The sequence below is a fragment of the Dermacentor silvarum genome, chromosome 2 (assembly GCF_013339745.2).
Source record: "Dermacentor silvarum isolate Dsil-2018 chromosome 2, BIME_Dsil_1.4, whole genome shotgun sequence".
NCBI classification, from domain to species: domain Eukaryota; kingdom Metazoa; phylum Arthropoda; class Arachnida; order Ixodida; family Ixodidae; genus Dermacentor; species Dermacentor silvarum.
The window spans coordinates 78,088,475-78,105,887 of NC_051155.1; the positions used below are offsets into that span (position 1 = coordinate 78,088,475).

The 17,413-nt window shown below is 44.5% G+C and overlaps 1 protein-coding gene across 1 annotated transcript in view; it reads right to left on the reverse strand.

The window, feature by feature from the left end:
• Positions 1-17,413, reverse strand: part of LOC119441573 (diuretic hormone receptor-like) — a 260,344-nt gene that overhangs the window by 129,672 nt on the left and 113,259 nt on the right. Inside the window, exon 2 of the mRNA XM_037706181.2 lies at positions 8,389-8,671. Coding sequence (XP_037562109.2) covers positions 8,389-8,671 — 283 coding nt within the window. The remainder of the gene's footprint in view (positions 1-8,388; positions 8,672-17,413) is intronic.

Sequence of the window (17,413 nt, forward strand, 5' to 3'; positions counted from 1 at the left end):
TCGGAGCTTTCTTTGTCGTGGCATGATTACTGAAGCCGGAAATTTCATCGGCGAAAGCTTTTGGAGTGCCGCTGGAGTAACTCGAATATGCGCGGGGCTCGGTCGTTACTCTGCCTGAAGTAGGCGCCTTTCTCGTGGGTTCAGCTGCTCCATTGTCGGGGATGGTCAATGCCGTCTTTTACCAACGGGTTTTGCCCACTACTATATAGCTGCTAAAAAACGTATGCATATATATACAGGGTGGCCCAGCTATCACGCAGCACGAATTAAAAGAAGAGGAACGGCGCTACGCGAAGCCAACCTAGTGCGTATTGTTTCCAGTACAGTGAAGTAGCCGCCAGTAATTTTTTTCGTTACTGAGATTTATTAAGGTAATAAATTATCTAACTCGATAAGTACTGTCCTAATTATCAAAGCGTCAATGAGAAAGTTGTAGAGGAACATGAAGAACTCCCGATACAGCTTTCTGCTGCTGAATACGCGCTACATAAATGTGTTTTTCCGAATGTGAAAGAAGCCCGCGAATACACGCAGAATTGCCGCACGACTGGCCGCTCAAGGCACTTTGCGTGTATTCGCGGGCTTATTTCATGCTCGGAAATAAAAAAAAAACTTTTATGTAGCACTTATTGAACAACAGATCGAAAGCTGTATCGGAAGTTTTTCATGTTGCTCTACAACTTTCTCATTGACACTTTGATAATTGGGACAGTACTTATCGAGTTAGATAATTAATTACAATTACCTAACAAATCTCAGTAACGAAAAAATTACTGGCGACTACTCCACTGTACTGGAAGCAATACGCACTAGGTTTGCTTCGCGTAACGCCATTCCTCTTTTTTTAAATCACGCTGCGTAATAGCTGGGATACCCTGTATATACCCGAAGCACTTATATACTCTCGGGAATGATGTATGCACATAAACAAATTGTAGAATGTTACGAGTTGGGTGCAAGCAGTTTTCTTCATTTCCTCACTTCAAGCAGCCGTTGCACATTTTGCAATATGTACTGTAAGTTACGAACTCATGCACATATGCCTACAGAATTTGGATATGGCGTTGATTTCAAAAAAATCTTGTAATAAAAATCAAGTGAGCAGGCGTCTAGTGCCTATTTATGCAGCCTCGTGCTGCATAAAAACAAGAAAACTGTCTCAATAGCAAATCCTAATGAGTACAACGGTGAAGTATATGTTTCAAAGCAAAAATGCCTTCACCCGAGCTGAAGCCAATGGGCATTTCGCCCACTGAGGCAAGATGGCATGTAACTGTATGTAGCTGTATAACGAGTAATATTGAAGTTCATTTTGAAGGCAAAGGTGTCGGGCCGAGGCTGTGTGAACTCATGTGTTGCGTGTGAACACTTCTGTTATGTGAGTATTTATGCTATGGGAACTCTTCTATTGCACGAACATTTATTTGTATTGCAGTACAAAGACCTAGTACGTGAATCTTCGTCCATGTATATATTAGTCCAGTTTTGTGATTCTTGCTGGAGTATCCGAAAGCATAGTCAATCGTAAAGTGAACAATTATTGTTTTCCAGAAGCGTATATGTTAGGCGATATTTACTTAAGCGTATACAAAACAGGATCAAAGACAATAATTACTTATATCCTCACCGAAAAATTTAATTGATTGCCGCTTAGGCTGCTGAATGCCCAAAAGAATCAAACGGGCATGGATCAGAGGTTCTTGCGTTTTTTTTAATGAGTAGGCAAGGGATCCAATCACCGATACACAGACGATGAGAAACAGAGAGAAGGCTGTCCCATTTCTACTAAGTAATGAAGCAGCGTTTGCTTTAGGCACTGGCGAGATCATGTGTCTTTCTGGCTGACATAACCCTAATGCCGGAATTGCCTGATGGCTGCGAATTAAATCTTACATATTTAGGGATACGGCAGTGACTAGCAGCTAGGCAGGCATTGTCTCTGTACTTCACGTTAGTGATCGGTGCCGCTCAAGCTGCCGAAAACGACTGGCTCCGGTGCTTAACGATAACAATAAGCAGCTCAAAGAACCCGAAATTTTCACTGCTCTGTCAATTTCGCAGTGACAGCGCCATCGGTAAAAGGCGTTATTTATTCCTGCTCAAAACGTTCGAGAGCAGTGCGAACGCATCATGTAAGCGTGTATCCGCGTGCCTTAATTGGGGGGCTTTGTTTATATTACATTTATTATTTGCGATAGCAATTACTCATTATTTATAAGCCACTATAAGTATAATCGAATATATAGCGACTATGATTATAGCATGACGTGCTCCATAGAATGGCCAGCACCGCGAGGTTAACGACGTCCAGCTATATCCTACCGGCATATATTTAATGGTGTGGCTAAACTTAGATTTGACACACTGCATATATTAGGTATATATCATATACTCCACAGTTTTACGAATTGGGAATCGTCAGTCAGTATGATGTTAAAGAAGGCACAATCACTTATGTAGTATTCAGAATTTACGCGTCACTCCATGGAACGTTAAACGGTTGGTGAAGCTGCGTGTGAGTCCTCTATTCTATATGTAACCACAACTCAAGTTGAGTAACCGGCAATGTCTCGACGGTAGACATTTCTGAACCTCTCTTCATTTTTCTTGTTGATTCCTTGTTACAGTTCAGTGATAACATAAATGATGGACCGCGCAACTGTCTTGTTTGCCGCGAAACATATTCCTACTCGCATTCAAGGAATATATTGTCCATTCACCTGATCAATAAGAACGATAATTTGCTAAGGTGCTGTTTTACTTAAATTTGTGTTGCTAGAGTAAAACTTTTATTTCCAATGTTCTTAAACTTTTTGTTAGTACAAAGGAAACGAAGCCAAAGTCTAAAGGGAACAATGATGACCTAATAATTGTATCAGGTTGATAAGCCGAAGTGATGCGTGCCTGCGTGTAGCATCTTCGGCGCATGCTCGCCACTAGTGTGCCCTTTCCTGCAGTGGGTATAAAACGAGTACGAATAAACGCTGGGACGTCTTCATTTGCTGAGAACTGGTCCATGCTGTTACTCTGTCGACACTACCAACGATACATGGTGTCAGAAGTCACGACCATAGTGCTCGTGCACGGTAAAGAAGCATGGAACTTGTGAAACCACCGGAGCCGCTACACTTCACCGGCGAAATCAGTAAGCAATGGAAGCTTTTCAAACAAAAGTTTGAACTTTTCTTGGTTGCCTCCGAGCCCGACAAGAAGCCTCGACCAGATGCCTCAAAGATTGCTTTACTGCTAACTGTGGCAGGCGACGACGCACTGGAAATTTACAACAACTTCTCCATCGGGGACGAGGAGAGCCAGGGAAGTTACGCAACTGTCATCTCCAAGTTCCACACCTACTGCGCAGAACAGCTGAATGAAGTGCACGAGCGCTACCTGTTTAGGCAACGCGTCCAAGCTCAAGGTGAGCCAGTCGAACAATTTGTCAGAGAGCTCAGGAAGATGTCTCGTTCCTGCAATTTTGGCACCGTGGCAGAGTCGTTCATACGTGACGAAAGAGTCTTTGGCACAAATGATGACAAAGTAAAGCAAAAGCTGCTGCAGGATAAGAAGTTGACCTTGGCTAAAGCGGAAGAAATCTGCAACGCTGCGGAAATGACTGCCGTCCAAAACGAAATCTGGTCTCGAGAACAGAGACAGATTGCCGCTGTCAAACTACGGGAGCATACGAAGCCGCAGTAGTGCGATGAACAGCCTGCAATGGTTCAAGTGCCGCAGGTGTGGACGCACGCACGTTCGGCGAAGCTGCCCCGCATTTGGCAAAGTGTGCAAAAATTGCCAAGGGCCGTATCATTTTGCTGTCCGTTGCAAGGTGAATAGACAAGTTTGGGAAGTGAGGAGCACCGAAGATAGCGAAGCGGAATTTGACATCCTTCAGGTATCTGTCAACAGCGTTGGGAGATCGTGCGACCGTGACTGGGTGGTCAGAGCGCAAGTTGCGGACACGACACTAGACTTCAAAGTTGACACAGGATCGCAAGCCAACGTCGTGCCTAAGCTGCAGCCGTGGGTACCCTTGGCGAGAAGCAACTGTATCCTACGATCTTACAACGGAGGAGTCATCAAGCATCTCGGAGTCATGACTACCACGGTGGCCGTCGAAAGCAAGAAGGTTAAGATTAATTTCTTCGTCGTGAAGAAGAACCGACTTGCCATACTTGGACTGCGAGCCAGCGAACTGCTTGGGCTGTTCTCGCGCACCGTAAACGACGTCGAAGTAAGCAGCAGCGAGGAAGTTGTCCAACAGTTTCCACGACTTTTTTCTGGGACTGGATGTATCAAACAACCATACCGCATGGTTCTTCGAGAAGATGCGGTGCCAGTCGCCCAGACAGCCCGCCATGTGCCTCTTTCCCTGAAGGAGCCTCTGCGCGAAGAACTTGCCCGCATGGTCAAAGCCGGCATTATAGCCAAGCAAGACCAGCCGACGGACTGGGTGAGCCCTCTAGTTATTGTCAGAAAAAAGGACGGGAAACTACGGTTATGCATGGACCCGAGGAAAATTAATGACAGCCTCAAACGCGAGCACTACGAGATGCCGCGTCGAGAAGATATTGAATCGGAACTAGCTGGCGCACGTTTTCTTACGCGCCTCGACGCCAACTCGGGGTTTGACCAGATACCGCTGCATGACGAAACGTCAACAATTTGTACGTTCTCGACTCCCTTCGGTCGTTACCGCTTTTTGAGGCTGTTCGGTGTAGCCTCCGCCCCAGAAGTGTTTCAAAAGGCTCTGAACGAAATATTCGAGACACTGCCGGGAGTGCGAGTGTACGTTGATGATGTCATCGTGTGGGGTGCCACAAGACAAGAGCACGAAGAGAGGTTACGAACGGTACTGGAAGCCGCACAGAAAGCTGGTCTAACACTCAATGCAGACAAGTGCAGCATGGGCGTGCGCAAGATTTTTTTTTTCTTGGCGACGTTATTGCGGAAGACGGCATACGCCCAAATACGCTACCCTGGTTAGCTAGCTCTCTGCTAAGTATGCCGCCGCGACTGACAAGCAAGCAGTGCAGCGCATGCTCGGTGTCGTAAACTATTTGTCGAAGTTCCTGCCATCAATTACAGACTGAACGAAACTTCTTCGCGACATGATAAAGAAAGACCGTATCTTTGAATGAACGGAAAACCACGCTAAAGAATGGAAAATCATTTCTGACAGTGTGAACAAAGATCCTGTGCTGGCAATTTTCGATCATAAACGGATTACGAAGATAACATCCGATGCTTCGCAAAATGGAACAGGCTCGGCTCTCTGGCAGCGTTATGAGCATTCTTGGAAGCCCATCGCTTGTGCCTCACGCGTGTTAACCGAAGCACAACGTAGATATTCTCAGATAGAAAAAGAGGCTATGGCTGTTGTCCTGAGGTGCGAAAAGTTTCACCATTTTATGTACGGACGTAACGTTGTCCTTGAGACAGACCATCGACCCCTAATAGCAATCTCGGAGAAGCCGATTGGAGAAATGCCGCCCAGACTGCAGCGATTTTTTTCTTCGTTTGCTTAGATACCACTACAAGCTCCAATTTGTTCCCGAAAAATGCTTGGTGGCCGCCGACATGCTGTCTCGAGCGTCCATCGAAAATCTAGAACAAAACACCGACGATGACGTGGAAGTTCACGTGGTAAGTGTTTTGTCATCACTTGTCAGCGAGGAAACTTTGAAGCGGTTGGCAGAAGAAACTAGTAAGGACGACTACCTGAGTCAAGTCATTCATTGCTTGGAAAGCAGTCGTCCAGTTCCTGGGACACTAAAATCCTTCGAAAGCGAATTGGTTGTCTTGAGTGGTGTGTTGCTTAAGGGATGCAAAGTGGTGATACCGTCAAGCATGCGCCCTGAGCTACTTCGAAGAATTCACGAAGGCCATTGGGAATAAATAAATTCAAATCTCGAGCGCGCAAGTTGCTGTTTTGGCCTGGTCGTAATGCTGACATTGAAGCACACATCAAGAGGTGCGCAGTCTGTCTGAACTGTGCATATCGGCGGCAAAGTGAACCACTCATGGACCGCCCAGTGCCTGAACATGCATGGTACCGAGCGGGTGTCGATATTTTTCAGTGGGATAGAAAATCGTACCTGTGTCTTTTTGACGCGTTATCCAACTTTCCGGAGGTGGAACTGCTAAGTAACACAACGATGGCCACATTTGTGAGAAAGCTCAGCGCAGTATTTGCACGGTATGGAATAAATACCTATTGAAGTGTGCACAGACAATGGTCCGCAGTTTGCGAGTCACGAGTTTGCACTGTTTGCCAAGAAGTACGATTTTAAACACATTACGTCCAGCCCGCGGTTTCCTCACTCCAATGGCCTCGCGTAAAAAGGTGTTCAAATACTAAAGCGAATTTTAAAGAAGACATCCGAGATCAACGATGATTTGTGGCTTGGATTGCTCGCTTACAGGAGCAGTCCGCTATAAGACGGTCAGTCACCTGGAGAGTTACTTCAGGGCAGATGACTTCGGACAACTTCACCAGACTTGCACGAAGCTCACAAACAGTCGGTAAAGAAACATGAACAGTACCGACCCCCGTGCCTACGTGTAGCATCTTCGGCTTATCTACCTGATACAATAATTACTGATCTTTCCTAGAGAGAGAGAGAGAGACAAAACTTTATTTTGATGGGGCACGGAGAAGCGTCAATCTCCGTGGTGGGTCGAGCCTTCAGTCCAGGGCCCCAGCGGCGGTGGCAGCACTTTCGGCTCTGGCGATAAGCTTTCGCTGATCCTCCAGTGCCGAGCTGGTCAGCACCATCTCCCACTGTTCGTGCGTTGCGTTTCGATGTGGGGAGTTATTGGGGATATTTTGGCATGCCCATGTGGTGTGATAGAGGGTAGGTCGCTCTGTACAAAAAGGACAAAGGGGCTGATAAAGGGTGGGGTACATCGCGTGAAGGAGCGTGAGGTGAGGATAGGTGTTGGTCTGGAGTTGCCTCCAGGTCGTGGCTTCAGCTCTGGTGAGGGATGGGTGCGGTGGCGGCATCGTTCTTCTCGAAAGGCGGTAGTGCTGCAGTATATCGTAGTAGGTTTGTAGTGTGTCTGGACTTGGGTCTTCTGGCGTCTCTTGCAGTGCCCGGTTGCAGTGACCTCGGGCTATCGTGCCTAAGACGGCTTTCATACCACGTACGTTCGCTAAATAGGGCGAGCTTATGGTGTTTTGAATACCAATAATGCGTCCTTGACTGTATATTGTGTAATCGCGGTGATTTTGCAATTTAGTGGAAAGTAAAAAAAATAATTACCACTGTATACGAAGAGTTTCACGACACCCGTCCGAAAGAACATAGCACCGTATATTCTTCGTTCATATTCCCCATTGTCCAGCAATTACATAGCACAATTTTGGTTACGCCGCGTCTGCAGCCCGGTATACAAAGCAGCGAGAGCTGATCACACACACCCACACACACACACACACACACACACACACACACACACACACACACACACACACATATATATATATATATATATATATATATATATATATATCAGTGAAGTATAGAATAACAGGAGCTGGCACAGAAGTAGTTCAAAAAATAGAAGCACGTAGGAGAAACATAAGAGGACTTTACTGACGTTTCGGCCGGGGTCTGGCCTTGATTAAGAGTCGCAGTTTGCGAGTCTGCGAGTTGAGAGTACAGCCTCTGGATGAAGGCCGGACCCCGGCCGAAACGTCAGTAAAGTCCTGTTAAGTTTTTCCTACGTGCTTCTATTTTTTGAACTATATATATATATATATATATATATATATATATATATATAGGAAGATCAGAAGCACAACTTCTCGTTTATCTTAGGTTTATTATTTTCCCAACAGTCTCGGTCGGTCCACCGACCGAAACTGTTGGGAAAATAATAAACCTAGGATATCCGCGAAGTTGTGCTTCTGATTTTCCTAAATACGCTTGGCCCATTGAAAAATCCAGTTACTAATATATATATATATATATATATATATATATGTACAAGATTACGTTACACGTGTTCACGTTACAGCCGTGAACATGCAGTGACGTTGTGTTTTGCAACCATGACTTACTAAATGTACTCGTATATATATATATATATATATATATATATATATATATATATATAATCCGTGTTTCGTAGCTGTGCCTCAGCTATTCGCCATGCCACAGGTGCCAACGGAGTAACTTCACTCGCCCGCGGTGGTTTATTGTGCAGCTGGACCTCAGTACTGGCGCACTGCTGTGTTTAGGATTTGTCGGTTTGTGGCGAACATTGCCAGGAATGAAAAATGGTGCAACATGGCCAATTATTGCTTAATACTGATAAACACTCAGAACTGTCCCAGAACCATCAGGTTGGCGGCTCTAGGATCCAACGGTAAGAAAGGAAACTCACCTGCACTTCGATTGGCGTCGGACAGGTAGCACTGAATCTCCGCCGCCGAAGCCGTCGGAACGGAAATGGTAGTGTCATTGGACGCCGGTAGGAGATGCCACGGTAAAGAAGATGTGTTCACGCTGTACGAATCCTCCCCGGAAGCTGGTGAGAGCCCAGCAAGTTCTGGTTGTGGAGGCGCCATGGGCTCGGAGCTGGCGCTCCCGTTGACCACCGAAGGAGCAGAGACATTTCCGACCGGCTGCTGATCATAACCGGCCATTCTTACTTCTTCAGCCATTTTCTGCGCCACAGTAAGAAAAGAACGAGAAACGCCCGCAGGTAAGTAACCAAGTAATCTTCGTAGATAATAATTGCTGACCCTGTCAGTGTATGTGTAAATTATTGTACACGCGGTATATAGAGCCTCCTGCATTATAGGCTAAGTCGTTGATAGTAGACATTTTGTACGCGTAACTTCATTTGCGGCGAAAAATTTGCCTTGCCTGTGTGCCGCTGTCAACATAAGCAGCAGGCGTCCGTTTGCATTATTGGGTACAAACTATTAGCCCCGATATATTTGAGTGGCACCCTCTCGCCTGTGATGTCAGAGGGGAGACTCCGCTGCCTCGCCGCGCGTGCGCTCGCTGTCAGGGCAAGTTGGCGCTTTTGGCCGACATGCTTTGCTCTAGGTTTTGAAATGCGAGCATGCAGATTTGTATAACAGTATATACGAATTGTTCCAGGACACTATTTCCTGCAAACTCCAGCGGAATCACCATCGTCAGCACTCTTAGTGTCGCTTGCTTCTAGCGTCGTCTGCTGTAGTCATAAGTCTGTACAGGTGCGTGCACGGCTTTGGCTACTCGTCATTGCTCTTCCGTTGTTGCTGTGCACTCAGCGAGTTGTCGGCCCTATTTCGACGATTAAGTGCATAATTTCGCCATCACCTACTGTGTATGCGCTGTATTGCTGGGTTTGTCTGTCTAGCGGGTGCTGCGATTTCGCTCGCACGCACCGTTATCCGCAGAGATTACAATTTTTTTGCTGCCCAGTGCGTTGAGCATATCACGAAACACATTTGGTGCCATTATCAGGAAACTACATGGGCGATGCGGTGCGTTAATGCATGCAATGATTTAGCAGCATTGACCCGAAATGCGGTTTGATAGGAGAGCGGACAAAGATAGTGGGAAAAACAAAGTTACGAAGTCTCGTGTTGCTGTGCTTACCTGCGCAAGATTGTTTTAATTAAACTGAAGCACTTTCATCGTGACACAGCTCGCCACTTCATGGTATGCGGCTCAGCGAACCCTTTCTTTGCTCGTGCCATGGATAGCGAGCACGTTTCGCGGACGAGGTTCGCCCAGCAATGACATTTTGTGCTATAAAGGATAGACGTGCAAAAGCGCAATAAAATGATCACAGGGGTTCCTACGTTTTCTTTTTCTAGAACAATTTTTTTTATTTCTACGCTGAGAGTGCGGTGTGTCCCAAATGGTCCCGGTAGTCTGAAAGTCCATTGAACAGAAACACTTCTATGCTAACCGAAAGACACAATAGTTTCGCATTAGAAAGTGGTAATTACAATTACTTGTAAGAAAGAATTGTAAAGCATGTTTGACAATTGTGAAACATATTAGAGCGTGGTGCAACTAATGTTTGAGATAAACCGCTTGTCACTTTAAAAAATTAGATTTTTCTGGCCATAAAGAGTTTTCTAAATGGAACACCAAACGACAGGAATTGTGAGCCAAATTAAAAATTTGTGTTCAACTACAATGCCGCTTAGCCGACGCGAAATTTGGTGAATGAGTCGTGCGATCGTGCTTGATTTCAAAAGCTGCGTAGACTCTAATTTACTCGCTAGGCGTTATGTTTTATGACTGAGTCACGAGATCCTGTCCCTGCCAGTGAGCGCTGAGGTTATACAAAATTTTTTTGTTAAAAAATGAAATTCTGGGAGTGTACCTTCCAAACCACCATATGATTGTGAGGCACAGTGTAATGGAGGACCCCGGATTCATTTTGACCACTTGCGGTCCTTTAATGTGCACTTAAACTTAAGTATACGCGAGTGTTCTCACGTTTCGCCCCCATATAGAGGCGGCCGTCGCGGCCGGGATCGAATCAGCGAACTCCAACTGAGCAGCGAAGCACCGTAGACTACCCCATCGGGTGGTGGTATAGCAGATACATTAAATATGCAACGTTTGCTATCTTCCTAATGCTGTCATTTATAGGACTAAAACTATTAAAGAAAATATAGACGGTACTTGGAGAACGCCGTGCTACGCGAGACGCTGTCAGAGCTCGAGAAAACGCATGAAAAGGAAGCTATTCTATGGCCGAAGCGTAGCAGACGACAGAGGAGGTCCCCCGACTGACGTCACAGGAGCGCCGTTCGCAGAGCCGTTATCGGTCGCGCACGAGGCGAATAAGAAGTAGAGTTTGCCCCTTTTTATAATGTTAATTTTACTGGGTAGCTGTTCTTACGACAAGTTGCGCAGTTCCGGCTTTCTCAAATGACCTGTCGAAAATTGCATACTGTTGAGAGCAGAGAGCAACGGCTATCTCGTGTGCATAACTGATATCCACAGCTCTGTGTCTCTATGATTTTTGGGGAAGTCCCGCCAGCGAATCCACAGCTAGTTGGCCCCGGCCATTTCTGCGCTCTACTTGCACCTGTACCTTGTTGTCGATGTCCCTGATTCTGTTAAAGGCGTGGGTTGATGCAGCGCCAATTGCCAAACATTTTACAATGGTGTTTTACGGTCACAACAGCAAAATTAATGACAAAGGGCAACCTAGAGTTCTTTATATTTTCTTAAAATGGGTTCTGTTTATGAATCGAAACAAATGGAACTAGATTTAGAGGAAACACTTTACAGAACTTTGTTCTTGCATGTTAAGTTTGGAATTACTGAGCTAGATTTATACAAGATAAAGAGCACACTTTATGCAAGGAAACAAAAATATCACCGAGTGGGAATGAAAATGTTGCGTATAATAAAATAAGGCGGTAACAAAACTTAGCTTAAGTTACGGGAGGCATTAAACGTGCCCAAGAAAGCAGGAAAAAAAGTTATTCAACCTTCTTGAGGTCGTTGCTGAATTTTAATTTTTCGTAAACGTATGAGGTGCTCTGTTTCGTCGTGCTGGAATTTTAAAATTATTTATCCACCATTTGACACTTCGTCCACAATGTGCAGAAAAAAGAACGTACACACACGCACAAGGTCATGCACGTTATCCACTATTGTGCGTGATCGTATGTTCTATTCTACCACATTCATAGCCAGCAGGGGAAATAGTCTGGATTAGCTAGAAAGCTCAAAAAAGGTCTATAGTATCAAGATCACCGATGACGCTTTTGTTATTATATCACAATTACTGTTGTGATGTGATTTTGCATCAGTAGCACAGTTTAAAATGCTTCAAGATCAAGTTTCGAATGGATGAAGTCAGCGGATGAATTGTTAACACAGAAAAGTTTCATTTTATTCTGTCAAAAGCAGACTGTACGTTAGAAAAAGACGAGAGAGCAACTACACATGTCCATAGGCTTATACGCGATAGATAGCGCTTAAACGTGACCTAGGAGAGCAGTTATTATTGCTGTTGTGTATTGAATCAAACGTCAGTGCCAAAGCTTTCCTAAGACAAGAAAACAAAAAAGAACAAACAAAAAAACTGTTCTTTCCTTTTAAATGCGAAGCACTTCTTGGCCAACATTTACCACTTTGAGGGAATCTGTCTATATATATATATATATATATATATATATATATATATCCAACGTAGCCGCCTACGTCTTGATGCTCTCATGCTAGTTTCGTTAACTTGGTAGGCACCAAAATTGGCATAGCATGATAAGAATGTATGACGAACGTAAATGATAGGTCATGACATGAATATCATGACATGTGTGTCATGTAGGTCATGAAACAGCCGTCGACGTCTTGGTGCTCTCATGGTGGTTTTGTTAACTTGGTAGGCGCCCCTCAGACTGCGTCGCATATCATCGATTCCCACAGGGCGTGGGATCTGCCGGCTTCTTGTTCTGATTTTTTTTTGCTTTCTAGCACGGCCACTATTTAACATCCTAAGGAATATTTCTTTGAATTCCAGCGTTCATTTTCAAAACTATCCGTGGCGATAAGTCATGGCAACTCTTCTCAACGGAAGGTTTGCTCATTTCCACGACGAACGACGAATCGTGCTAAATGCGGTACCAATTACTGCACATTAACAAACACTAAAGCAAAAACGGCTGCCATATTCTGACGGTACAAATACGAGCATCCTACGCATTCCCATTTCGGACACTCGTATTGCCCAAAAAGCACTAGGCGACATGACCATTTAACCACGATGCTGCCGTACTCCATCGTCTGACGCGCCTAAGCAGTTAACGTCTATGCCTTCGCCGCGTACGTAGGAGTGTGACGCAATCGCCATTACAGAACACCGCCTACGCAACGAAACTCTTCCATGCCAAAGAGATCATACGTGTCAAAAGCCCGCATTGAGCAGGACACGCCATCAGGGTGTCATTCAGTTCAAGATGAAATGGTGATTCTGTTTTTCTTCACGCTATGAATGACTTGCGGAGGAGCCCACGAACGCGCGACATAAATGATGGCCGACTGCCCACAATGAGTTGGAACTTAGCGGATGCAGCCAATTGTAAGGCGAACGCTTACTTTGTTAACCATATATCACTTCATTCCATACACCTCGACCGCTTGCAAAAATAAAAAAAAAACAATGATCGATACATGTTTATGCAAAGGCTGCTACAAAATGAAGCCACGTTGCTTTGAGTCGGTGGTGTTTTGAGACAAGTTGCATGCCATTTGAAGCCAATTCAAATGCGGAAATACAATAGCAACCAAACTGTTTCCAATCCCTAAACCTTCCAAAGGTTGAAATAGTAGCTTTTTTTAAACAGGCACTATTGAACAAAATCGTGATAGCCCTAAGTAACGAATTACACCTTGTTTGTGGCCAGAGTTGCAATAAATTATTTACTCGGTTTATTTCTTTTTGTTTTTGTCGTCGAATCTCATCTCAGACGTGTAGAGATAGTGAATAAATATGGTGGACGAGTTCCTTCTTTAAGCATTTTCCTCCACCTGATTTTACATTCTCGCAACACCTCTTCGAGTGTACAATAGGATTATCAGAACGGAAGGAAGCCGAAGTGTGCCTTGGCGTTGAAAACAGGGTTACAGAACAGATCGGGGCAGAAGCCAGTCAGAAGACGAATCAACATGAACGCGTGAGCCACACCACCTGTTAGAGGTTCTGCTCACTAGACTGACCCAATGAACTTTCCAGTTTTTGTATGGTGTCACCGGACTCTTTACACAAACGACACGAAGATACTTCCTTTTTCGGGGCGGCCTTTCTGTTGAAACCTGCGAAGGTCAACACAGGAAGAGTGGTGGATTGACGAGCATGGCGATTTAATGGAAAAACAAAGTGATGATGATGATATCGAGCAAGCGAAGAAAAAAATTCGCCTGAAGCATCATACAACTGCCCAACTTATAGCTCATTTACTGCAATGGATCGACAAATTTTGTAAATCCTTTGAACTTAACGACCAGAAATGACAGTAAGTTCGGCGCCATTACCTAGGAACTGAAGGTGCCAGGCACAAGAACATTTCCGCATGCTTTATATCCGATCACATGAAATGAACCTGTGAGCTCAGGCAAGGAAATGTCATGCGTGTTTGAAGGGGCTCTCATGTCGTTAGGCGCAGATGGTGAATGATGTCACTGCTAGAAATATACCCTTTTCATCCGTCAGTTTATATGATCGAAATCAACTACAGAGGACTATAAGATCAACGTGAGATTATGTCTAATGTTAGTGCACATGTGTAAGCAACACGGTTTATAGCTACACGTGTACAGAGGACTGCGTCTAAAGTTAATGTATGGGCTGCCATGATACATGCATGTAACCTCAAATTCTATTCAAGCAACCGTGTGAATTAAAGCAGGGAAGATATGCAAAACTTGTTAAGCCTGGGGATGTGTGCTGAGGAGTGCCGTGGCACATCTATCTGTCTCTTTCTCTTAGTGTGGGTGTGTTTGCTTTGTTGCGCAGAAGTACAGCTACATTGATATAGCCGGGCAGGCCGACCTATGAGCCTAATGACAATAAAGGCGCATGAAAACGTTTGCAATTTATCTGTCTGTCACAAGTGAATCTAAGGAAAGGTACTATGGGATATCTTCTGAATTCAATAATACACCGAGGTAATCACACCACGGCAGCTTGCAATATAACAGTAGCACGCTGTCTATGCTGCGTGGTGGTTTAAGGTGACGCAGCTGTCCCAGAATTCTTTTTTTTTAATTTTCGCTACCTACCTCACTCCCTCCGCGCAGAGGTTGGTGGGTGGGAGAGGGTTGGATGTAAGTACGTAAGTATCTCACGGAACAGATATTTTATTTTCATTGAAAGTTGATACCAGTGAGCAGGCCTGTGTCCTGCGCAATTAAAGAATAAATCATGACACTAAACGTATACTAATGTCGGCTAATAGGTATCTATCTTGAAATCACTCAGATCTCTTGATGCAGTACCTATCATACTGACCGGCTTCTTTGATTTTGTCGTATATACACTACTCGGTATTTGGACATCTGGGTACGTGCTTCATCTTACACAGGACGAAATTTATATATAACGCGCAGAGCGGGTTAATCGTCAGGGTGATGGCATTGTTCTAAACTGTAGTCCTATACCCACTGAACTTAAAACTCGATTTCAAATGACTTTCTTCTCAGTCGGCATTGCAGCCCTTTCTCTACACTCTCGCTCCGTTCGTGTTTGTTCTTGAGCAACATCAGCCACATAAGGAGCTCGAAATATCTTACGGTGCTTTAACGTTGCAGTAGGCAACCATATCATAGGGTAATCAAGCCTTTAATAAGACAGATATTTAGACACCAAGCTCTACGCTATACTACAAGCCAGCCTGCCCATGCATGCAGTATATTAACGTACACACAGCGGCCAACAAACAATAGGTCTTTTAGGGAACTGCGGGCCTGGGAAGGACTAATTAGTTTCACCGCAAGCGACCTCTCATTGTTCCCCCCTTTAACTCGTGTTGCATGCCAAACTTATACCCCCCTCCCCCTCTTACGCAACGAGCCGACTCAGTGCGAAATGCACTCTCTTAATTTAGGCTCATTACAGCAACCACAATGCATAGATGAACTTTTGTCCTTCCTCGACTTGTGTGTCATCTGGTACGCGTATAGCGCGTGGTTTTTGTTATACTTAGCGACATTACTGAATAGATTGCGTGGCTTGCTTATATGGCAGGCCGTGTGTAAGGAAAACTGTTGTAACTTCCTATGCATACATTAATGAACTATATAGAACTCGTGCAGGGTAAATAATATTTTTTGTTGTTTTTAAGACTACGTAATAGGCAACTTACAAAATGATAAATACCCAGTGCCAGTGAACAATAGTTCTGCGCGTTGCTGGTGCTGCTATATGTCCAAGTTTATATAGCTGATAAAACTACTATCCTTACTCCGTATAGCTCTCTACTAATTTGCTATCGCAATTGGTGCTTCGCCTTTCGGGTGAAACTGCGACAAATTTTTTATCAACCGGACACACGCTATAGATTTCTCTTCTTAAATGGGCCACCTTGACGTATCTTTAGATTGTTTTGTGAAATGTCTTTTTCTACCAAAAAAAAAGTTCGTTCAAAGAATTCCCTAAAAAATGTGAGCAAGATGCAGTTGCTATTATCGATGGGAGAAACATGATTAATTGTTGGAATTTGAGATGCCGATGCAACCCCTTTCCTTTCAAAAATATCATGGTGGGCGCTGTGAAATCAGTTTGCCCTATAAGTGCGGTCGATCAACATGGACCTTTATTCATGGTGAACATGTGTTGCCTTCAGGCAAAACACAGCATTTCTTTTCTTGATGCGTTTCTGTCATTGGTACAGTTTTTAGATAAATTTGTACGGCTAGCACCGAATGACAGGCATCAAGCGTCGTTTGTAGGAATATAGCAGCAACAAATGAGAAGGAATAAGGTAATTTGCGGGCGAGTCTTTTTCATTTGAAAGCTGGGTAAAGGAGACAGACCACTCAGCATGTAGGTAATGTAGAGCAAATGTCATTACAAGTCTGCCGTAGCACCGACGAGAACGGTCGGTTCAAGTTCCACACGAAGCTATGGGTGTCTTCGGGTGAAGCTCGTACACGGTGGTTTGCCTGCTGCTGCGCACCTATTGATGAATAAGGTCCCGCCTATATATATATATATATATATATATATATATATATATAATTTTCACATGCCGATAAAAAGCAAAACAATTGCTCTGGCCGTGTTGTGTGCAGTTTTAAGGGTTTCATTATAAAACACAGGCAACAGACCTTTTCCCGGCACGCAAGCGCAACCAACGGCCGCGCATGCGTTTATTAGAAATGTATGTACGTCGCACAGATGGGCGTTGCACTTTTTCTTTCCTCCTTCACCGTACGAGCGCCCGTAAGCAGTATTAAGTGCAGCAAATTTGGCAAGGTGGCTCACCGCGTTGCTTAAATCAAGCAAAAACGCGGGATTTATGGTTTAGCTGCGAGGGCCTCTCACCTCTGCGATGCCAACAACCGCCTCTGTTCCCATGCGCCACTGTCCCCCCCCCCCCCTTTTTTTTTAACAGAAAAGCTCAGACACCTACCCACCTATTTAGTGCGCACACTCTTCGACTCTTAGTAATAGCCAAAATTGAAAATTAAGCCTATTAAGCAATGTGCAGATTGAATACTAAATCCAGAAGCATGTTCTACAGTTGCAGAGGAACAGTCAAGTAGACTTAGTTTACGGTGCGCCTTTAGAATTCCGCTTTTTACAAGTGAACATTTTTTTTACTTCTGCATGCGAGGTGGATGAAGAAGAGTTAGGATCAGAGTTTCTCGTGCTATTGTATTTAAAACTTATTGAAAACAATTTATTTGGTTCTGTGTTTTTTGTGCGACGATGCAAG